Consider the following 24,055-nt stretch of genomic DNA (forward strand, 5'->3'; position numbering starts at 1 on the left):
TGTCCTTTGGTGACAGGCATATTTCACTCAACGTAATGTCCTCAAGTCTCACCCACGAGGCCATTTTTTAGTGATGAAACTATTTCATCGGCTTGACAAGGAACCGTAGCGTATGGTGAATATTCGAACCCTGGAAGACGCCCGCAAGCGTAACGGGGGGGACGCAGATCCTGTACCATTTGGATCCCTCAGCGAGCGCCAGCCACAGCACAAGGCGGAAGCAGGCACCACCGTCGCCAATTTAAGTTGCTCTGCTTATTCCTTAAAACACCACTCATCGGCTTTGTTTGAAGTAGGCTGTGTGTATAAACTCATTCATTTTGATTTTATTTGCAAGAATGAGTCACCACTGGCAGAGGCCGGCGGAGCGCAGGTACCCACCCCCACCCCCGTGCCACAGCCCCAAGCCAGCGAGACCGCCACCGTCCCCCGCGCCCCGAGCCGGGAACACCCCTGGTCTGCAGCTCTCCGCTGTCAACCTCGCCCTTCTGGTGACTCCACGTGGCAGCATTTCCCGTCCTCGCTTTGACTGGACCAACCAGTAGCCCCTTCGTGGTGATCAAGTTTAACTCTACGAAGACAGTTACCATACTTTTCCCTTTTTCCAGATTTCTTTTCTTTTCTTTTTTCTTTTGTTTTCTTTCCTTTTCTTCCTTCCTTCCTCCCTTCCTTCCCTTCCTCCCTTCCTCCCTCACTCCGTCTTCCTTCCTTCCTTCTTCTTTCTTTCTTTCTTTCTTTCTTTCTTTCTTTCTTTCTTTCTTTCTTTCTTTCTTTCTCTCTCCTTTCTCTCTCTGTCCTTTCTCTTTCTCTCTTTCTTTCTTCCTTCTTTCTTTCTTTCTTTCTTTCTTTCTTTCTTTCTTTCTTTCTTTCTTTCTTTCTTTCTTTCTTTCTTTCTTTCTTTCTTTCTCTTTCTTTTTCTTTCTTTCTTATAGGCTCTATGCCCATCATAGAGCCCAGTGCGGGGCTTGAACTCATGACCCTGAGATCAAGACCTGAACTGAGATCAGGAGTCCAACGCCCAGCTGACTGAGCCAGCCAGGTGCCCCCTTCTTTCTGGATTTCTGGATGGGTCTTTCTGGCTATTTGGGGTCGGGAAACACATAACCTTCCCGAGAGACAGTGGGAAGAAATTCCTGTCTGGAAACACGTTGGGCAGTGTCTCGGGACGTCTTGTGGCTCTCACAGCTGCCAGCCAAACATCCTCCAGGGCAGGCTGCAAACGGGAGAGGGCGGTGGCCTCAGGGCTTTCTCGGTCACCACAGAAGAAAACCCCAGAAGATCCTGCAGGCTGTCCCTTATGTGGCACTGATGAGAACAGGGGCCTGGGCCCTCTCTCAGCCTGTCGGGGACAAAGGGGAATGAGGTACCAGTGGACTGGGACCAATCCCGCTTCCCTCCAGGGGGGTGGGCAAGGCCCAGATACAAGGGACTTCCGCTGGTGATGATCTCCCATACAGCCTTTCCTGACTCACTGACCCCTCACAGCCACCCTCCGAGGCAGCACTATCATCCTCACTTCAGGAATGAGGAAACTGAGCCCAGAGAGGTCGAGCAACTTGCCTATGAGTACACAGCCATGGCCAAAAGAAGCAGAGCCGAGGTTTGAACCAGACCACCTGACTCCAGAGTCTATGTTCATGACTACTGTGTGAAAGCACCGTTCAAAGAGGGGAAAGGACAGGGAGGTCACCCCGATGGGCATCCAGGGCACTCAGTCACCTCTAATTTCCAGCCATGAGTCTCCCAAAGCCCCATCATGGTGGTTCCTGTGGCTGTTATTATCCCTGACAGATGAGGGTATTGAGGCTTAGTACATGTTACCACGTACCTTGCCCGAGGTCAAGGTAAAGGTAAGGGCTGGGGCTCCAGGGGCTTGAACTACCTCTATGGGCCCTTCTCCCTACAATAGCTGGGCATTGTTATGAATGTGATGAACACAATGAAGTTGTCAAGAGACACAAGTTGCAAGAAGTTTATGACTTGCTTTTAAAATATAATCATATAGAAGAAGGAGACAGAAGTCTTCACAGCCATGTGGGGAGCCTTGGGATGCTCCAGGAGCTGGAGACTCCCTGTGCTTGGCACTGTGCTGGGACAAGGTGGCCCATAGACCCTCGGTGGGCGTCGGAATCAGTATCTTGGTGGTCCAGCACTGGTCCAGGGGGTTTATCTCCAGCTTTGGGGGCCTGGGGACACCTTTTGATGGAGCATCAAGAAAACTGTCTTTGGAGGCAGTCTTAGGTTCAAGCCCAGCTTCAGTGGAATCATAAACTGGGTAGGTAAGTTCATCTGTGGGGTCTCAGTGTCCTTGTTGTACACCCGTGAGGGTCGAGTGAGGTTATATGGGGGGAAGGGGTCTCCATAAATGTTCTGCAAATGTGATTTTTCCCGCCTGTGTTCTCAGGGATGGACACACCTCAACCAACCTCCCAACTGGCTCACATATGGATCAAAATTCCAGACCTGGTTAACAATGAAGAATAGAACTGCCGTGGCAACTGGAACACTCTGATTGGTGATCTTCCCAGCTCACCAGCCACTTGGATCTCTGTTTCCTCCTCCGTATAGTAGGAAGGATACAGGACAGGTTGCAAATTACTTTGAGAACGAAACAAGAAAAGCAAGTACAATGTTTCTCTTTCTTTCCCTCTCTCCTCCTTTACTCCCTGCCACCTCAGCAGGGACACATGGGAAACCCAAGCAGGGTTGATGTAGTAGCTGAAGTCACCAAGCCTAGAGCCCCCCACCTCTTCCGAAGGGGACTGGACTACTTGGGCAGCACTGGAGACCCACTGATAGAAGGCTTACTCTTTGGTTGTCCCTTAAAGAGACCACTCCTTGGTCCCAACAGCATAGCCACTGGATCAGGAATCAAAAGCCCCCGGTTCACTCATGGCTTCAGTTCCGTCTCTGCTCTAAACTAACTGGGTGCCTGTGGGCGAATCCTTTTTGGGATCCAAAAGGAAACTGGACTTCAGTTTCTTCCTCTTCAACAGAGGGTGACATCTTCTGCCACCCACCCCCAGCTCAGACCTTTGCCAAACTGTATTGTCACACCCCCCTTCATTAGCTTGTTTTCCATACTCTAGATAGATTTGGGACACACCCAGATCTCTAGGACAGAGGCAAGGCCACACTCTGATCTTATAGGAACGCTCCTCCTGAGCTGCTTACATCTCTAGAGAGGAGAGGTGGCCCAGGTCATGTTCAAGGTTGACAAACAACTACATCATCCAGAGAGCTGAGCTGGTGGGCACATTTGTGAAAACACAACCCTGGGTCTAATACTGAACTATCTATCCCCTCCCCTCCCATGTTACCGGGTTTTCTTTATCGAACCTTCAACAGGAGAGTTGGGAGCGAAAATATTTCCCCTGTTCATTTTTTCCTTACAAGGATGCCACCCAATCTCTAAAATATTTTTCGGATACTTTGGGGAAATATTTAGTTGAGCTCTATAGATAGACACGTAGAAAAGGCATTTTAGCTTCCCAGAAGCCAGTTTTCATGATTCGTGCTTGCCTAGGTTTTACTAAAGGAACATTTGGGGGTGGGTCTTGCCTAATGATAGAAATAATGCGCATTCGTGATGAAGTATCTGGAAGCACAAACCAGCACAAAGAAGGAAATGAAAAATACCCACAGCCCCCCGCAAAGACCACTGCCAACATTGTGACATATCTCTTTCCAGGAATATATAAGTGTATGTGTATGTGGAGAAAGGTGGAAAACTAATTGACTATGGTCAAATATAAGCATATATGTTTGTTTTTTACAACTTTGAGACTTAAAATTTAATTTCGTTTTTCAAAAATATTTTATTTCATGTAAAACTCGTTTTCTTAAAATTTTATCACTTTGGTTAATAACATTCTAGAGTTTTTCAGATGTAAGATAAGAAATTTTACATGATACGTTCTTCATCTAAACACATTTTCTTCTTTGAATTTGGGCTCACACTGTCTATACTTGTTTGTAACTTGTTTTTGTTTTGTTTTGTTTTTAGGTTTTTCTCCTCCATTTTAAAAATTAGAGCATACTTCCCATACTAATGCACAGTTCTGTGAGTTCTGACAAAGGCATATAGTTGTGTGACTACTGCCACAATTGAGATGTGGAATTTTGCCGGTCATTAGCTAGTTATTGAAAACATGACTGTGAATGCCACCAAGGTTTCTGTCATCTGAAAGTGCAAAGATTTAATCAATCTCTCTCTTTTTTGGGGGGGGGGGCATTTAAGTTGTTTACAATTTTCCTCTTAATGATTTTGCAATCTGGGGGAATGGAATGAATGAAGGAAAATGAGTGAAATCTGGGATCTCATCTTCCTGGATCTATACCAAATGGGCTTCTCCCTTCTCTGCTTGGAGAACTGTTCATCCTTCAAGACCCAGCTGAGATGTTATGTCTTCTGTGGTCCCACGGCACTAAGTTACACACTTGTTAACCTGACATTCTAATAGTCTTTCTCCTCTCCCCTCCAGGCTGTGAACTGGGCCAAGTGATCTCTTAAACAGCTTTGTGTTCCCGAAACCTAGGCCATTCCTGGCTATGGAATGAACATTCCACAGGGTTGAACTAAATTTTCTCATTGTGTTGATTTCTTAGGAGACAGATACTTTATGGGTGGGGTGCAAATATGGGCTGGATGAATTAAGCTGGTACCCTTGAGGGGAGCTGGAAATTTTCCTCCATTCCAGACCCTGAGTCAGGGGTGCAAATTCGTATTTATGTGTGGTCAATATTTATTCGATGACTGAATACATGAATGAAAGAAAGGTGTGGTCCTGGACCCTAGGAGAAAGGCCAATCAGAGGTAACACCTGTTCTTGGTGAGCTCACAGTGGGAATCAAGGAATCCACCTTGGACGGGTTCACCTGCTCCCCATGCAACCTTCACTGAGACTGGGGTTAGTTCAGGGGTTCCTGGCTACCTCACCACCCGCATACAGGAGCCCAGTGGTGCCTGGCAGCAATGCCCTGACATTTTGGCCTGTAAAGAGTTTATCCTGCAGGTGACAAACCGTGAGGGGGGAGCATCTGCTTTAACTTATTAAAGGTGTATTTATCATCTCTGTGTCTGCAAGATCTAGCACAGGACTTGACACAAAACAGGTGTTTTTGAGTTTAAGTACAAAATATGAGTATGAGTAAGGACAAAGATAAAACTGGCCAGCGTTGGATTCCACTTGTTATACCATCCCTGGGTTGGTCTGTGTCATCGTCGCATCCCACAGACGGGACACTGAGTCGCCCAGCCCCACAATGCGGGGACAAGCATGTGCTGGGAGTTGAATCAGCTGTGCCTGGCTCCCAAGCCTACCGCGCCCACGAGCCTCCACATCAAACGCGGCCCACCTGGGCCTCCGCAGGTATAGCAGGTAAGGCTCGGTGAGTGGGCCCTGCGCAGAAACCGCGTCCTTCTGAGTCCGATAAGGTTTGGTCCCAAAGAGGCTCCGGTCCCGAGGAGGCAGCCAGCAGGTGCCTCCGGTCCCGAGGAGCCAGCCGGCAGGTGAGTCGCGCCTGGGCGCGCCCTCCTCTAAGGTGTGTGGACGTGATGTCTGGTAAGGGTCTGGCTCACAACCTGATGCACAGCAGGCGTTCGATAACGGCCTTTGGCGTCCCCGGCGGCTGTAAGGGGAGATCTGGGGGCAGATGCCTTCGGGGAGCTGCTACTGCGCGCAGACGACCCCCACCTGGGCGGGGGCGTGTCGGGGGCGTGTCGGGCCGGGCTCCTCCCGCACCTAGCCAATCGGCGCCCGAGGGGCCCGGCCCGCCCACCTGAGGGGGCGGTGCTCGCGCGCTCGGCCTCCGCGGCGCTCCCCCAGGGGGCGGGGCCGGCCGGCGGCGCTCGGCGCTGACGCTGCGCCTACGCGCCCGACGTCGGGCACGTTGACGCCGGCGACGCGCAGCCGGGCCCGCTCCTCCTGCGCTCCGCCAGTGTCCGGCCGCGGGCCGGCCTTAGTGACTGCGGGCTGCGGGCCCGGGGCCGGCGGGCGCGGGCGCGGGCTGTCTTCGTCGGGCCCCGAGCTCGCCCGGAGCGAGCAGCCGCCCGCGAGCCGCCGCGGAGCCTCCTCGCCCGCTCCCGCCGGCGAGCAAGGTAAAGGAGCGGGAGACCGAGGCAGGCTCGGGGCGGAGCGGGGCCGCGGTGGCCCCGGGCGCCGGCCCCCTCCGCGCGGCGGCTGCGCGGCGCTCGCTGTCAGCCCCCCGGGCGCGGGGGCGGGCGCCCGGGACCCCGGTAGGACCCCCGGCGGACGCGCCGCGAGGGACGGGCTCCTGGGGCCGCGCGGCGCCCGGGTCAGCCCGGTCAGCCCGGCCAGCCGGGCGCGGGGGCCGAGGACCTGTGGCGGAGAAACGCCGCGACCTGGGCTGCGCCCCAGTTGTCAGCGGTTCTCCCCGCCTCAGGGTCCGGGGACTCTGCGGCGCCCGGCGCGGGCGCGAAGGGGGCGGAGGGCGTTGTGTCGCCGCCCGGCGCGCAGTCCTGGGCATCGCCTTCTCGGGGCTCCAGCCGCGGGAACCGGCCCTCCTTCCCCTCGTGCCGGCGTCATGTGGGAGACGCTTATAGCGTCCCCGTTCTCCCCTTTCGCTTTTCCTTCCTTCCTTCCTTCCTTCCTTCCTTCCTTCCTTCCTTCCTAGCCGTCCGCGGCTGTAGCACCAGCTTCGTGTTCGCTGTGAAAGCTTTCTTTCTTTCCTTCCCCTTTTTTCGGCCGTAAACTTACATGAGTTCGGTTGCCTGACCGTCGCACCTTGCAGCTGTTGAAAAGCACCTTTCCCGGCCCTTAACGAATCCAGTTCCTTTTAGCGCTCACCAAATCCAGCCCGAGAATTCAGGGAGCCGTCAGTCCTCCTCGGGAGCTGACTGCACACATTCCTGTAAGATGCCTGATGGATTTTGTACTTGTCAGTTTTACTGGCTGTGTGCTCCTTCTGTGCTTTTCCTGAAAAATGATTGGGTGGCATGTGTTTGACTTTCTCTCCCCCACCGGGAAATAGGAAAAAAAAAAGGTTACAGAAGCACACTTGTTTCCAACAGCTAGAAAGTACAGCTTTGCAAACAAAGTGCCACAGGGTTTGTTCTTTATGTGAGGGGTGGTCTCTGGGGTCTCTACCCTTCGCTGGTTATTAATGTGCTCATCTTGTGTGTTCCCAGCACTCAAGATTCCTGGGTGTATGTTTTCCCCGCTTCTATTCGGAGTGTAACAGTCAGATCTGAGGATAACGAGGCTGTCTGTCAACCTTCAGTTTATTAGCTACACATAGCTATAAAGTTGCAGGTTTGTGGGAGCCTTTATTTTGCACTTAATGACTGGAGTCTGGGTCTTTTATTTCAAGATGATGTGCGAGGTGATGCCGACCATCAGTGAAGCAGAAGGCCCGCCAGGAGGGAGCGGGAGCCATGGGTCCGGCTCCCCTTCGCAGCCAGATGCCGATTCACATTTTGAACAGTTGATGGTGTCCATGCTAGAAGAGAGGGACCGTCTTCTGGACACGCTGCGAGAGACTCAGGAAACGCTGGCATTGACCCAGGGGAAGTTACACGAGGTTGGTCATGAGAGAGACTCCTTGCAGAGGCAGCTCAATACTGCGCTCCCACAGGTATGGATGCTTTTCACCTGGAACTCTACAGAGTCTTTTTTTTTTTTTTCTCTCTAAATGTTTTTTTATGGTATCATCTTTCACGGTGTTCATGTTTTAGACAAGTTTGTGAAATGGTGGTTCTGGGTTTCGTAAGTCACATGCAGAGAGCATTCCCGAGGGTTAAACCTCTGAGGGAGGAGGAACTCTGTGGTGCGCTTTACTTTAAACACCTCGTAACTCTTGTTCCCTTCCTCGGGCAGCAGAAGGAACTGTCTAGATTTGGGACAGTGCTCCGAAGATTTTGGACAAGGGCCATGAGGCATCCAAGCTGTGTGGGGCCTTCCGTTCTGTTGTCTCAGGCTTTCTTGCTGAACGTGTGTTTCTCATGGATTTTACCACGTATCTCCCATTTTCTAATGCAATTTAATGGGCACATAGGATTGCTCTCACAGGAAAGATATTTTTACAGTCCACCTTTAGAAGAACACCTGTGTTTTGTAAATGAACTTTGTCGTGGGGGACATGAGATGGAGATTAATTCCTTCGGAACTTTCTCTTGGCTGATGAGAATTGTAAGCTTGAAGTGACACCGAAGTCGTTCATCTGAGTATATGACATTTGGACTAGTGTTTCAGAGCCTCTTCTTGTGGAGCCGAGTGAGAACGTAATGATAGGTGAGGGGAGAATGTCACCCATGAAAGTGTAAGGCGAGTGGCACTGAGTGTGCGGGAGACACCGGGGTTACTTGGATATTCACGGCCACCTAGGTGCCACTTGACTTACCCATAATGGGCGCCTTTGTGGTCCTTTCAGGTAGGCCTGCATAAGTACGCGCTTGTGCTCCCGCCATCGGTCTGCAGTGCTAAATTAGTAAATGAGTAATTGCTAGCCCCAATGCGTTTCTTGGCTGTAGTCGGTTCTCCTGAAAGATTGATAAGCCAAGCGTTTGCGTTTCCTTTTTAGCAGTAATAATCTGGCGTTCATGCTCCTTTTCCGTGGGCTCAGAGAACCATCACGGTCTTTCTCGTGCAAGCCTCACAAATGATGTAGTTTGCGTAGGTCAGGTTTTATTACCACGAGCTCAAAAGCATGGGCCAAATGATGCTCCATCAGGATTTTAGCGTACTTGTAAATTTTTCAGTGGTTTTTGTTTGTTTTTTGTGATTGTTATTTGTTTTAGTGAAATTTGAGGCCGTGTACCGAAGTGCGTGTCAAATACTTAAGTATTTGATCATGTAGATTTTTGAAAGAATGAGCACACACGACCTAAGAGAAGGGACAGGAGTTTTGTGCAGTGGAGGGTGTGACCCCACACCATTGCTCAGTGATTTGTTTTTAGCTACTGCTCAGTGTCATGTAGCCTGGAAGCTCTTCGTTGAGTGGAGAGTGCAACCTGGCCTCCCTGCCTCCCCGCCTGAGCACCTCGCCACCTCCCTGGCCTCCTGGCCTCTCCACCTCCCCACCTCCCTACCTCCCTGGGCTCCCCTCCTCCCTGCCTCCCCTCCAGGCCTGAGCACCTGAGACCAGCATTTCAGAAACATGGGAACCATTAGGTAAACTGTCTCGGACCTTCCTTTTCTCTGGTGTTTGACTCCTGTCCGGTGGCCGAGAGTGTGGCCAGACAGGATGTGAGTAAGGGCATTTGTACTACGACCAAGTTGTATAAGCAAGTGATGACATGCATTAACAAACCTTAACTGTAGCATAATCAGAAAAACTCACAATGGCAAGTATACATCTCAGAGACTTTTCACTTAGTGAGCACATGCTTGTAACCACCACCTAGATGAAGAAACAGAACATTACCAGTTTCCCAGAAGCCGCCTCCTACCCACTCCCCGTAACTGTGCCCCAAACCTACCCATGGTCTTGACTTTTCGCCATTGACTGGTTTGGTATGCTCTTGACTTCATATAAATGAAATAGTCATTCGGCATTATGTTTATGAGATGCGTCTGTTTGGCCTCGTGTAGCTTTGTTCTTTCTCATTGCTGTCTAGTCCCTGGTGTGTGAAAATACCATAGTTTATTCTTTCTGCTGGGCATGGGTATTCACAAATGCTGCCCCTGACTATTCTTGCTTGTTTGTTGGTACAGATATGTATACATTTCTGTGGAGTGTACTCAAAGCAGCAGCATCGCTGCGTGATGGCGTGTGTGTTTGTTCACCCCCCACGCACGGTATGTGAGCACTCAGTGGCTGTCTGACCCTTGGTTTTGTCGGTTCTTGCATTTTAGCTTCTGGTGGTTGTCAAGTGGTAGGAAGCTGAGTATGGCGTGAGCTTGCTGCTCCCCGATGACCAGTATATATGCAGGGGCAGGACTTCTCTGTGTGTGTTCATTGGCCACTTGGATATCTTCTTTTGTGAAATAATTGTCTCTTGCCTATTTTTCGATTGGGTTGTCTGTTTTGTTTTTTATTGATTCGAAGGAGTTCTTTTTATATTTTTGAATACGTATATGGATAGCAGATTTTTTTTTTAACAGTCTTGTGTGTGTTTGCCTTTCATTCTCTCGGTGTATTTTGATAAGTTTTTTTTTTCTTTCCAATGCAATAACCATTTTTATTTTTCTTGCCTTCTTGTACTGGGTAGGATATTCAGTACAGTGTTGAATAGAAGTGGTGAGAATAGGTGTCCTTGTCTCACTGCCAATACCAGAGAGAGAGCTTTCAGGATTTGACCATCACATATGATACCAGCTGTGGCTTTATTGGTAGATATTTTTTATCAAAATATGAAAATTCTGCTCTAGTTTGCTAAGTTTTTTTTTTTAATCATGAATTAAATTATATTAAATTTTCTTAAATGTGTTTTCTGCATCTTTTGGGATAAGTGATTTTTTTTTTAATGTGGTGATTTAACTTAAAAAAAATTTTTTTTGCCACACTACAATAATCCCAACTTGGTCTCTGTGTATTCTCTTTTCGCTGGATTTTATTTGTTAATATTTTGCTTAGGATTCTTTCATGTGTATTCATGAGAGAGGTTGGTCTGCAATTTTACTTTCTTGTATTGTCCTTGTTGGGTTTCGGTATTAAGGCTGTGCTGGTCTCATAAAACAAGGTAGGAAGTGTTCCTTGTGTATTCCCAGAAGAGTTTGTGTGAGCCTGATGTTTTCTTCCTTCAATTTTTGGAAGAATTGATTGGCAAAACCAGCTGATGTAGGGTTTTCCTTGTGAGAAGGTTTTTAATTTCAGATTCATTTTTTTATGTGGAAAAAGGATTTTTCTGATTTTATATTTCTTCTTGTATCTATTTAGATAAGGCATTTTTTTTTTCCTAGGAATTTGCCCAGGCCACCTGAACTTTCCAAGTAATAAGTGTAAAGTAGTTCATAATATCTTTGTCATCTGCAGAATCCATTGTGATATTTCCTTTTAAAAATTCTTGATACTGGTAATTTGTGCTTTGTGTCTTAATCAGTCTTGGCTAGGGGATTATTAATTTTATTAGTCCCTTCAAAGAACCAACTTTGGGCTTTATTGATTTTTTTCTATTTGTTTTTCTATTTGTTTTCTATTTCATTAATTTCTGTCCTTTATTTCCCCATCTACTTTGTGTTTTGTTTGCTGTTCTTTTTTCTACTTCTTCAGCTAAATACTTAGCTTGATTTTTAGCCTTTCTTCTTTTCCAGTATATGTATTTTAAAGCTATAAGTTTCCCTTTAAGCACGTTTGTTTATCTCACAAGTTTTGATAAGCCAAATTTTCATTATCTTTTATGTAAAAATATTTTCTAGTTTTCATTGTGGTATTCTTTTTTTATTCATAAAGTTTTTTGGAAGTATATCACTTCTCAAGGTTTAGGGGGATTTTCTAGTTATCTTTTTGCTGATATCTAGCTTAATTCTGTGAAGGTATCTGTCTTATTCTTTCGGGGTTGCTATCACAAAATACCACAGACTGGCTGGCTAATAGGCAACAGAAGTTTATTTCTCATAGTTCTGGAGACTGGGAAGTCCTCAAGATCAAGCATGGGCAGATTCAGTGTCAAGACCCGGTTTCCTGGTTCATAGACAGTCGACTTCTCACTGTCCTCACTCTGTGGCAGGGGTGAGGGAGCTTGCTCCACCCATGACCTGGTCACCTCCCGAAGTCTCCATGTCCTAATACCATCACCTTGGAGATGACGAATTGGTGGTGGTGGGGGGGGGGGGATGTAAACTGTTAATCTGTTGCAGTCCCTAAATACGACCTGCATAGTTTCAATCCTTTGAAATGAGTTGAGCTTTTCTAGTGGCTCGGTGTACATTCATTTTCACTAAGTGTTCCTTGGGCACTTGAAAATAATGTGTATTGGTGGGAATGCAGTGTTCTGTGTTTATTAGTGAGGTGAAGTTTGTTAGTCATGTAATTCAGATTCTAGTAGGCACATTAAATAAAGTAAGAAAGAGGTGAAAATAATTTTAAGAATATATTTTATCAGGGTGCCTGGGTGGCTAAGTTGTTAAGTATCTGCCTTCAGCTCAGGTCATGATACCAGAGTCCTGGGATCGAGCCCCGTGTCGGGCTCCCTGCTCCGCGGGAGCCTCCTTCTCCCTCTCCCACTCCCCCTGCTTGTGTTCCCTCTCTTGCTGTCTCTCTGTCAAATAAATAAATAAAATCTTAAAAATATATATATATATTTTATCTAACACAGATATCCAAAATATCATTTCAGTGTATAATCAACATTAAAAAACCTAATGAAATAGTTTACGTTCCTTTTATTAAGGCTTTAAAATCTGGTTTGTATTTTATATTCGAGCGCATCTCAATTTGGAGTAGCCACATTTCAGGTACTTGCGACATGTGACTACAGATTGAACAGCCCAGCCTTACACCCTGTTGTTAGTTGTGTCCATTACTGAGATCTGAATCTGAGGTCTCCCTCTGTGATTGTGGATTTGGCCCTTTCTCCTTTTCTGTTTTCATCAATTTTTATGTAATTAGAGATTGTGTTATTAGGTCTATTCAAATTTAGAACTCTTGTTTTCTTAGTAGATGGAACTTTTATCATGAAACGTTCCTCTTTGTCTCTAGTAATGGTTTTGGCTGTAGAGGTTACTTTATTTGATAGTTGTATTTGCCATGTCAGTTTTCTGTTAGTTAGGGTTTACCTGGGGATCTTTTACTTTCACCTGTCTGTGAGCTTACATTTTAAGGTATACCTTTGTGAATAGTATATGCTTAGTTTTATTTTAATGAATTTGACGATCTTTATCTTTTGGCTGGAGTGTTTGCTCTGTTTAAATATACTGACTGATACATTGGCTTACAGGTGCCATATCACTACTTGTTCTTTATTTGTCCCACCTGTTCTGTGTTCTTTTTCTCTCTGGCTTTCTTTTAGAAGTATGAAGTGTTTTTTAATTGTATAGTTCTCTGTTAGGTTGTTGGAATATATATTCCTAGATGCAGGGCACAGTTTAAACTTAGGCCTCATTTAGTACTTTTACTACTTCCCTGATACTACTGTTTCCTTTGACACTTGAATGGCATTAAACTCCCCTCCTCCGTTTTTGTCACAGTAATATTTTAAAATTTTAGATCGTTTTTGGCCCTGTCATCATTGCTTTGTGCTGTTAATACTTATTAAGATTTGGGATGCCTGGATGGCTCAGTCGTTAAGCGTCTACCTTCGGCTCAGGTCATGACCCCAGGGTCCTGGGATTGAGCCCCGCATCGGGCTCCCTGCTCCGCGGGAAGCCTGCTTCTCCCTCTCCCACTCCCCCTGCTTGTGTTGCCTCTCTCTCTCTTTCTCTGTCAAATAAATAAATAAATAAATAAATAAATAAATAAATAAATAAATAAAAAAAATCTTAAAAAAAAAAACGAGATTTATTTTCCTAGTTACCCTTTTTGTCATAAAGTTGCTCTTTACTCCTTGTTTTTTTCATATTTCTGTCAAAGACTACTTTTCTTTTCCCCAAAGAACTGCTTTAATATTTCTTTTAGTTCATTCATGTCTGTGGTTGGTGAGTTGTCTCTCTCTCTCTCTCTTTTTTTTTTTTTTTTTTTTGCCTGAAACATCTTTACTTTGCCTTTACTTTTGAAGAATGTTTCTGTCAGGCATAGACTTCCAGGTGGGTGGTTTTTTTTGTTCAACATTTTATAGCTGCCAATCAGTGATTTTCTGGCTTCCTCTCTTTTTCTTGAAGAGTCAGCTGGCAGTTTTACTGTTATCCCATTGAAGGCAGTATCTTTTTTCCTCTTGTTACTTTTAACATTTTCTTTTTGCCTCAGACATTCTTTGAGTCAATGGCTTGGTTCTTTAATCAGTTTTGGAGAAGTTTTGACTTTATCTCTGTAGGTATTATTCCCCATTCTGTCTTTCCTCTACTTTGAGGGTCCCCATTGGACCTTTTTACCATGTCCCATGTGTCTTTTGGGCTCTTTTGTTTTCCAGACTTTTACCTGCGACTTCTGTCTAGATATATATATATATTTTTTAATTACTGACCTGTCTTCCAGTTCACTGATTCTCTCTTCACCTGTGTCTATTCTGATGTTAAGCCCACAAATTGAGTTCTTAATTTTAACTGCTATGTTTTTCAGTTTAGAATTTCTTTTGATTCTCTGAAAATTTCCCATTTGTCAAGTATATGTTTGAAAAGTTGATGTGTGCATCTGATAACTCCAGTATATGTGTCATCTGTTGGTCTGTTTCTGTTCTTTTTTCTTTTGGCCTATATGCTATTATATCTGTCCATCCTTCCCTTGTTTCCTTCCTGAGTGTTGGGATATTGTGTATGAAAAGCTGTAGAGGCTCTGGGTGAGGCTGTCTTCCTTGAGCATCTCCTCTGACACACCCCAAGTGGGGCAAGTGTGAGTTACTTGACACTGGGGTTCAAGCTCTGTAAGCTGCCCCCCTCCCCAGCATGTAGCCCTCCGGGGTCTCCATCTGGAGGCCTGGAGCATTTCCCAGCGCCCCTCCTCTTGGCAGGTCCCAAAGCCCAGTTCTTGTCTCCTGAGCACAGGAGATGGTTGAAGGCTCAGCTCTCGGGGAGTGCTTGCAGAGTGCTGGGCTCACTTTCTGTGCCTCCCAGCTCTCGGGGATCTTCACCTTTAAGACCTGGCTAACTTGTCAGGCCTGCACTCGAATTTTGTCTTCCTGTACCCTTGGAGCTGTCCAGAGCTCTGTTAGCCAAGACTTTCTTCTTGGCTTTCTGCTATGTTTTCTTTCTGGCTTATTGGTATATTGCCCCCCCCCCCCATCCCTGAGGAAAATCAGAATCGTCATATGCCTTGAGGGAGAGAGTGGTACTGTAAATATTAGGGTCGCCTCAGTGGGTCCCTTTGTTTGGAATCTCCCTCCAGTTGTGGTTGCCTCGGTATCTCTTTGATGCCTTCAAACAGACTTAAAATTGTGTTCAGTTTTTCTGGTTCTTGGTGGGTTGACTTAAAGACTGTTTGTGTATATAACTGGAAGCGGGGGGAGACTGGCGTGCTCTCCGTGTCTGAAGCACATGTAGAAGTCATGGTAAAAATGTCAATCATCATTATTTGGTACAGGAGAAACCAAACCCACTAGTCCTTGTGTAGTACCCATTGTTCTTTTCCTAATCTAAGTCTCCGGTTTGCCCCTGCTCAGCCGCCATGCATGGAAAGATGATGGGGGCAGTGGCCCAGCCCCCTGGGTGTCCTCCTCCTCCCTTGCCCGGTGCTGACCCAGGGTGGGCTTTGTGCTGACAGGCTGGCTGTGGCAGACAAGGCTAAGGAGGATGAGATGGCTTAAGTGACACTTATTCTGTGACTTGATCACAGTGTTTGATCAGTGTTTTTAAAAATTACTGCTCATTTAGTCTTCCCTCCAATTTCATTTAAAGTTGAAAATGCAGATTTTATTCTTCCAAGTTGAGTGCAGTGATTTCACACTCTTTTTGTAAGCAACAAGTGAGTTTCTTAAAAGACATCTCACCCAGAGAATTCCAAGAAAAGAGAATCTGTTCGGCTTGAATTGTGGGTGGGACCCCAGGTTTCGCCTGTGTCTCGCCCAGAGTCCGAATCCCTGGGAGAGTGTTTCTCGTAGGACTCCCGAGCACCCTGAAGAGTGAGGTCTTATGAGCACAACTTAGTGGCAGGTAAGGCACCCGTGCAGGTGCGTTGATTGTCACCACAGAGGTGTCTGCTAGTTGGCACCTGGGCGGATTGGCAAGGGAGGAAGGTGGAAGCAGAGCCTGGCGGGGAGGATGAGTCAGGGCCAGGCCTGTGGCCAGGGCGGCCATGGGAGATGCTAACACTGGCCACCACACGGGGGGAGGGACGCCTCTGCAGTCGGCCCTGCAGCCTCCTCTGGGGGAGAGAACCGCAGGCTTTTCTCAAGCACTGCTGTAATGCACAGTGGGGTGCAACACTCCACCGTAATTTCGTTGTTAGTGCTCTTCGCAAGGTTTGACCCCTTGCCAAGCTTAAGTTAGTGAGTACGTTAGGGAGACTTTACCTCGTAATCCAGATGAGGTGAAGTGAGCTAAAAGACTCCTCAGCAAGGGTAGAGTCTAGTGATACCCTTGAGTTTTGGTAGTCCCCCCCTATGGACTGATCTTCAGTAGGAGTAGTTGGAAAACCCCTCTTGGAAGACTACTTCCTTCCGTTGTCTGGTTTATGAAACGGTTCAGCAGATCCTTCAAAGTGTTTGGCCATTCGCCTCTCATCAGCAACACACTCCGTCTGCCTCTTTCGGCGAGCAGCCTTGTCTTCTCGTCTTTCTCTGTTGCTGCACCTGGGATCATCTGTGCAAGACAGGGCCATCCACTGCTGTTGGGCGCCTCCATGGCCCTACCCCGTTCCAGGCTCTGGGCTGTGTCCTCTGGGTGCCTGTCCTCAGCAAGCCAGCATACCTGCCCCTTCTCAAGACCGGTTCTCGCTGTGAGATGCACCCGAAAGCATGAAGCTGTCGAAAGGAAAGGCTGTCTGCTGGCACACTGTGGTCTGGGAGGGGCCTCCCGGAGGGGTCACGCTTGAGCCAAGGCTGAGAGCGTACTCTCCCGGCACTGCGACTGCAGGGACAAAGGCGAGGGGCAGGGACGAACTTGGCCTTGATTTAAGCCATGGAAACAGCAAGGTGAGGAGCTAGGCGTCAGTTGGTGGTTGGATGGAGCCTAGCCATGTCAAGAGTTGGGTTTTCCGTTTTATTTTTTAAGTACTGCTGAGGGCCCAGGGGCATTGTGGCCTCAGGGGGAGGGATTGGCATGATTTCATTGAATTTTTTAAGTAGGCTCTGCACCCAGCATAGAGCCCAATATGGAGCTTGAACTCAAGATCCTGAGATCAAGACCTGTGCTGAAATTAAGGGTTGGACACTTAACCCACTGAGCCACCCAGGTGCCCCCTGGTTGAATTTTTAAAAATCTCGTGCTGATGCTGCATGGATAATGGGTTGGGGGTGGAGACAAGACTGGACGAAGGGTAGACACCACTGGTTAGAGTAGTCCTTGCTAATGCATGGGTTGAGCTGTAAAGTTAGTGTGTTAGGCAAAAATTAAAACAGCTTAACATCACCCATCTCATAAAGCACAGAACAGTGTATATTTTTGTGTAATATACAGAAACAGGTAATGTTAAAAGCAGTGTGCATAATATTTACATGTATGTGTCTAACGTATACGTTAAAGTATTTGGGTATGTATTGCGTGTGTGGCAGGCACTGTTCTAGGTGCTGAATATTCAGTACATAGTAACAGTTACCTAGCCCAGATATTCTTGTGGTTGCACAAAGAAAACTAGAAGAGTAGAGAAAGTAGAGCTCAGTTGGAGCAAATGAAACGTGTGGACGGCGCGGCTGCAGGGTGTAGGCCAGACTCGGGGAGGCAGTTTTCCTTGGGAGGTTCCGCTGCCCTCCGTTCTCCTTCATGCTCTCCACTCCGGGTCACAGATGCCTTGCTTGAGCGCCTTGTGATGTACCTCCATTTGGAGGGACTTCGGGCTCCTTAAATTCAGCATTGATCAAAACCATCACTTCCCACATGTGTGCCTCTTCCTGTGAATTAAACCGTTCTCTACCTGGTCGGGTGGTCTGAAACCAGGGGGATGGCTTTGCCTCTTTCCTGCGCCTTGCTCCCCTTCCGGTCCCTAGGTCCTGTGGCCTGTACCTTTCCTGTCTCAGAGGCCATCTCTGAGGACTCTGGGGATTTGGACACTGTCTTCCATCAGGTGGAATCGAGGAGGGGACGACTCTGGTGGCTTCCCCGGCCCCCTGGTCCTGTGGCCCCGTGGCCCCGTGCCAGTCATGCTGTGTTGTGGGTAGCTCATCATGCGCAGATCTGTTGTCCTCCTGCACCTTCTCTGTAAATGTGCTGTTCTGTCGGAGAGGAAGGCCTTTCTTACTGACCTTGTCTTTTGTTTGCTAGCCCTTAGTGCTGGATACCACTAAGTCATTTGGTAACAGACTCTTTCTGGGGAACCAGTTTTGCCCTGTGTATGAAGACCCTCAAAAATGCTTGTATTCTGACTGAGCAGTTTTCCTTGTGCTGAGGAAAGTGTTCTTACCTGGAGGAAACCATGCTTATGCTATTTACATTTTTTTTTTTTAAGATTTTATTTGTTTATTTGAGAGAGAGAGAGAGAGAGAGAAACAGCATGAGAGGGGAGAGGGTCAGAGGGAGAAGCAGGCTCCCCGCTGAGCCGGGAGCCTGATGTGGGACTCGATCCCAGGACTCCGGGATCATGACCTGAGCCGAAGGCAGTCGCTTAGCCAACTGAGCGACCCAGGCACCCTGCTATTTACATTTCTGATTAGTTAGGACATCCTAGGAGTGACACCTGCCAGTTACAGACCATGTGAAAGTGTGAACACTGTGTAACGCCCTTCCAACGGGGGCTTGACGCCTCTCACTTTTGCCCCCCAGCCTTCCCTCATTCCCTCCATGCTTGACACTGCTTGGGGAGGCTCATGGTTTCCAGCAGCCCGTTCTTGTGGTCGGAGGTAGGAGTGGGCTACGGGGTGACCGCAGATCTCTCTGACCTGTGGGGAGCCACAGGAAGTCCCCTGGGGGCTGCATCGTCCACCCGGTCCTGTGCAGACCGGGTCCTGTTTGGAAGCTGCAGAGGGGATTGTCCAGCCCTCGGTCCTTCTTCCCGGACTGGCTGACCCTCTTCCGTGAAGAGCACCCCTTGTCGTCCTTCTCCCCCTTGTAATCGCTGTGCACACTTGCATTTGTGTTTATTCAGTGATCACACTCAATTATCATCATTCCTTAGATGCTCTGTTGTCCCCCTCATATTGGCTCCTGTGTCCTTTTGCCTATTAGTCTTTGAACATTTCACTGTTTTCTGGCACACTTTGTCCCAGCTTACTTTGTGTTTTTCCTGCCTCAGATCTGAAATCATTCCTCTGAGGAGCCCTGGTTCCTTTTAGTGGGGAAATGATGTTCAGAAATCTAAATGAGCTAGGTGTGCTCGTTGTCGCTGGGGTTAGGATCTTTTAGGTCCTTTTTGGAGACAGAGCTAGACAAAAATATTCATTGAAAGAGAAACCTGGATTTCATATTGCTATTCCATTCACAAATTAAAACTTAGTTTCCTCCTGATTTATTTTATATTTATGTCTCTTGTCTTATAATTTCTAGTGATGTCAGCATTATTTTCTTTATCCTATGATGGACATAAAGCAGTTTCAGCCTTCTGATACCATATTGGTATAATCATCCTACTGACTGAAGTTTTAGAATGTCTTTGCAGTTCTTCTGGATCTTAGAATAAATATGTCATAAGACGATACAGTTAGAGGGGCACCTGGGTGGCTCAGTCGTTAAGCGTCTGCCTTCGGCTCAGGTCATGATCCCAGGGTCCTGGGATCGAGCCCCGCATCGGGCTCCCTGCTCGGCAGGAAGCCTGCTTCTCCCTCTCCCACTCCCCCTGCTTGTGTTCCCTCTCTAGCTGTCTCTCTCTGTCAAATAAATAAATAAAATCTTTTTTTTAAAAAAAAAGACGATACAGTTAGAGTAATGGGTTTTAAAGCAGTGTGATTGGTCACATAACCACACGAAATTTGATATACTATTAGATTCATTTGTTTCTGTTTATTCCTAATTTTAGGGTTTGGATTTTTCTTTTGGAGTTGTTTCCAAATACCTAAAGCATTTACATGGTTTAACAGTTAGAACTCTAGAAAAAGGCACTCTCAGGAGTCTTGTCCCCCCTGTCACTGAGTCACCCACCTCTAACCAGTGGGGTGGCCATGTGTCCTGGTTTGCATGAGCTAGTCCTGGGTTTTGCCTGTTCTTCTGGAGCCATTAGTAACTGTGTCCTGTTTCACTCTCAGAAATGAGGCACAGCTAAAACTTTGTTGGCACTTGCTAATGCTCATTTAGAGATGTGGACAAAATGTTTCCACTTTGTAGGTTTTTTCCCTGTAGCTAGAAGCAAGCTCTTGGCTGAATTCTGCAGACTGGGATTGTGGTTCATTTGGCAGGCAAGGTCCATCCATGGAGTTTTTGCTCTTGGCTGTCAGGGTCTTATTCTCATTTGGAGTAGGAAATGTCATCTTGCTCTGAAAATAAATTTGGGAACTTGAAGCATATCTTGCATTTCCAAGTTTTTCTGCTTTGCAAATGCGCTACTTATCCCTCCTGCCTATGTAGTTTGAAACCTTTGCCAACGGTAATATAAAAATTGACTTTGGGCAGTGGCATGCTGAAGTTGAATTGTGTGTATGAAAGTTAAGGTACTCCGTGAGGCTCATCCATATTTCTGGGCCATTGATCTCTCTTGATATCTTAAGCTGCTGTTAAGAAGCTAGGGCACACTCTTCCCACACCTGCAAAATAGTTTATGGGGAAACATGGATGGCAGGTCAGGTCAGGGTGTCCCCTGCCCTGAAATAAACAGAGAAGTGGTGGGGAAGATGGTTTTGACAAGTCTGAGTGTTAATTTGAACAGTCTGATACGCTGTGAAGGGCCCCACTGGTGACATCCGTGATGCTAATGGTCCAGAAACTGTGCAGTTTCCTGTGCTGTGGCTCCGCCCCCTCACCTCCAGCACCCACACGCACTGCAGGGAGGCGGTGGGCAAGCTGGCCCTCCCATCCTCCTGCTGTTTGGGCGGCATTTTCCCAGAGCAGGTGCATCTCCCTCCTCAAGCAGACGGATAGCTGAGAGCAGGCAGGCAGGTGCATGTCACCGCATCTCTCCTGCTCCGGCCTAAGTCTGCAGGCCGCTCCCACCCACTCCCCCTTGCGCCCCAAGCTCAGGGTGGCCCAGCAGTCTGTTCCCTGAGCCCAGGGCTTGTGTGCAGTCTCTCCCTCGTGACCCCATCCCTGAGCCTCCAGTGTCCTTGTCAGTACGGGAGGGGCAGCAGCTTCAGTTTTATTTAGCAGACATTTACGAGTGTCTGCCACGTGCGGGGCACTGTCCGAGGGCCAGGAAGCTGGCTGTCTGGGAGGTTCAGTAAGATGATAGCCCGCGTTGATGGCCTCAAAGCCTCCGGATAGGGATCGCCTCGCTGAAGCCTCTTCGCAATCCTGTAAAGTATACTTTGGAACTGTAAACAATACCGGAAAGCAGGTACCCTGTGTCACAGATGAAGAAACGGGGGCACAGAGAGGTTTGCGCGCCTCATAGGCTTTACCTCCTGCTTTACCCTGGCCTTGAAGTGGTCCTGGGCCAGGATGTCAGCGGGGATCCTCCCTTCTGGCGCCGCCTGCACACGGGACCTCGACATTAGTGATGCATGCGGAACAGCTTTCTCATGCGGTGTGACCCGCGGGTCGTGCTCAGAGCTTGGGCTCTGGCCAGGCTCTCACCCTGCCACTCGCCATCAGAGCGGCGTCCCGGGATGTGGGGACAGTGGCATGAGCGCCCCCGTGACGGCGTCACAGCACTGACTGCGAGCCCCTGTTCTGCCTGTCCCCACTGAGCCGCATAAGGAAGTCTGGTTATGGTGAAGAGTGCTTCTCTTTCTGATTCCCAGAGGGAGCTGTGGCCAGTAGGGGAGAGTGCAAACGATATGGACACATAACGATGTACGTGGTCCTCAGCGCCCCCCGGTGCCTGCAGTGTGGGGTACCGCCGGAGAGACAGTGTGCCGCGACTGCGCCACATGGGTGACATTCCACGCCATGGAGATAGAAGGCCTAGCTGCCCACTGCCCGGGTGGTGGGTGCAGGAGGGTAGAGTACTGTGAGGACTGAGTAGCTGGCAGTGTTTCTGGGAAGGTGGGAGAGCCCAGTGCTGCTGTGGGAGGCTCTGGTGAAGCCGCTTGTCCGCATGGCGCATGTTCCCTCCCATTCACAGTCGGGCTCCGAGCGTGACCAGGGCCTGGGGCTGCCCTGCGCCGTCCCCACCTCCAGGAAGGCTAGGAGAGCCGGCGCCGGCTGCTGTCAGCCTCCCCGGGCCACGCGCTGCTCCTGAAGGGCGGGAAGGGGGCACAGAGGCTAGGTGGCCAAAGTTGGTGACAAATGGCAACAGCAGGACTAACGGGATTGACAGTGGTGCCTGTAAAACGGAAGGATGTGGTGTAGCATTTACCCCTGTGGCCGCTGTTCATGCGCACCCTGGCAGGGATGATCAGGGAGAATCGCTACGGCCGTCTACCCTCTGCCCCAACTTCCCTGGGAAGAAAAAGAACACTTAGCAAACAAGGATTGAACTGGGTGGATTGGAGTTTCTTCCTTCCATCATCTCTTCTGTTGTATCACTGTCCTTTCTTACCCTTACTCCCTTTCCTGATGCCCTTCACTGCATTTCGAGGAGAAGGTACAAGAAAGGTCCACGGATGGGGGTGCGGCCTCTGCTGTCTGTAGTCCCCTGAAGTGGTGAGGCCCGGGGAGGACAGAGTAGGCGGTGCTAGCGGTGACATGTCCTGGTCAGAGGGAATGTGCATTCCGAGGTGGTTTTCTTGTGCCGACTGCTGAGATGCTTGCTCCCAGCAAGGGTCAGTGGTGAATTGAGAGATTGCTCCGAGCGCGTTCCCTGAGTGGCCAGCGCTGACCTGTGTGTCACTGCACAGGACTGCTCCTGGAGGGGCACGGTGCTCTGACGAAGTGAGGTGTTTTCCCGGAGACCCTGTGGTTGTTAGTAAGGCAGCCTGTTTATGAGGCAGCCCCAGGCTGCTCCAGCCCGTGGGCTGGCCTAGAGGCCTCCGAGTGCTGCCCACAGGGCTGCGTGGCGCTCAGCGAGCACATTGCTCCGAGTCCTCACTTGGAACGCGTGTCTCCTCTGCGCTGAAACACTCCCCGTGTTGCCTCCCTCGTCAGTTCACTTTGAGGTTCCCTCCTTGCTGGGCTTACAGGAGTCCGCAGCAAGCGACCCGACACGCGCAATGCTAGCTTGAAGTAACTTTACAAACCGTCAGTCATTGGGGCGCCTGCGTGGCTCAGTCGGTTAAGCGGCCGACTCTTGGTTTCAGTTCAGGTCATGATCTCAGGGTTGTGGGATCGAGCCCACGTCGGGCTCTGTGCTCAGTGCAGAGTCTGCTTGAGATTCTCTCTCCCTCCCTCTTCCTCTCCCCCCGCTCCTGTGCACTCTCTTTCTCTCTCTCTCAAATAAATAAATAAAATCTTTAAAAAAAAACCCTCTCTGTCATTTAGAGGGAGCTCAGATTGCCTGGTGCTCGTGTCCACGGTTTTCCTGTTAGGGAACCTCTGTGGAAAGAATTGAGGGAAAGGAAGCACGTGCTGCACAGAGACATGTGGAGGTTGTTTTCATTTGAAAACACGCCCAGGACTAGGAGATATATTACCCCTCTGCTCTTTTCTGTAGTGCTTACCTTGGAGATGCGTCCACTTTGTGGGGTTAGCCTCCCCTTTGGTAGAGGAAACTACGTTTGTGTCCTCAGCCCCATGTTTGTGATGTTCCTTCCACACCCAGCCCCGCCTTTTGTCACGGCCTTTACACACAGCCCAGAGATGCCCCGCTGCATGTTGAGTTCAGAGCTGTGATCTTCCTTCCTCTCTCAGCTCCCTGTCCACCACCCCCCGGCTTAAGCCCCCTCTTCCTCTCTCAGCCCGCCCCCCCGTCCCCCGTTTCAGCCCATCCTCCTCTCTCAGTCCCCCCCCAATCCCCTGGCTTCAGCCCATCCTTCTCTCAGCCTCCCCCACCCCCTGGCTTCAGCCCATCCTTCTCTCTCAGCGCCCCCCATCCCCGGCTTCAGCCCCCCAATCCCCGGCTTCAGCCCCCCCATCCCCGGCTTCAGCCCCCCTCCTCCTCTCTCAGCCCCCTGTCCCACAGCACAGTTTCTCTCCCTGTTTTCTTTTCCAGTGTCATTTTTACTTCCTTTTGTATTCCAGTATCCTAGCTTGGGCCCTTTGTGCCTCAGGCCAACATGGTGAGGCTCTGCTCGCACCTTCTTCCTTTTCCAGTCCACCCAGCACACTTTCTGCCGCCCTCGGCTGAACCCAGACTTGCGCGGCCAGGTTTCCTGCAGTGTCTGTCCTTGGTGGCCGCAGGGGCAAGATCTCTTTCAGTTTGGCACTCACAGCTCCATGTTCTGGTGCAACTCCACTTTCCCACCCCATTTCTTCTCCTGACCCCCTCATTCTGGCCAAACCAGTCTGTTCGC

At 48.9% G+C, this 24,055-nt stretch overlaps 1 protein-coding gene across 5 annotated transcripts in view; it reads left to right on the top strand.

Moving 5' to 3' along the window:
- The first annotated feature begins 5,934 nt into the window (after positions 1 to 5,934).
- Positions 5,935 to 24,055, top strand: part of PPFIA1 (PTPRF interacting protein alpha 1) — a 91,867-nt gene continuing 73,746 nt past the window's right edge. For 3 of the 5 annotated variants that reach the window (XM_035013486.1, XM_035013488.1, XM_035013489.1), the window contains exons 1-2: positions 5,936 to 6,100; positions 7,333 to 7,596. In XM_035013486.1, coding sequence (XP_034869377.1) covers positions 7,333 to 7,596 — 264 coding nt within the window. In that variant the 5' untranslated portion in view covers positions 5,936 to 6,100. Of the gene's footprint in view, positions 6,101 to 7,332; positions 7,597 to 24,055 lie in introns of all 5 variants that reach the window. The other 2 variants (XM_035013490.1, XM_035013487.1) reach the window with 1 other exon arrangement.

Source organism: Mirounga leonina, unplaced genomic scaffold (assembly GCF_011800145.1).
Source record: "Mirounga leonina isolate KUSES-001 unplaced genomic scaffold, KU_Mleo_1.0 Mir_166, whole genome shotgun sequence".
In the NCBI taxonomy this organism is placed as follows: domain Eukaryota; kingdom Metazoa; phylum Chordata; class Mammalia; order Carnivora; family Phocidae; genus Mirounga; species Mirounga leonina.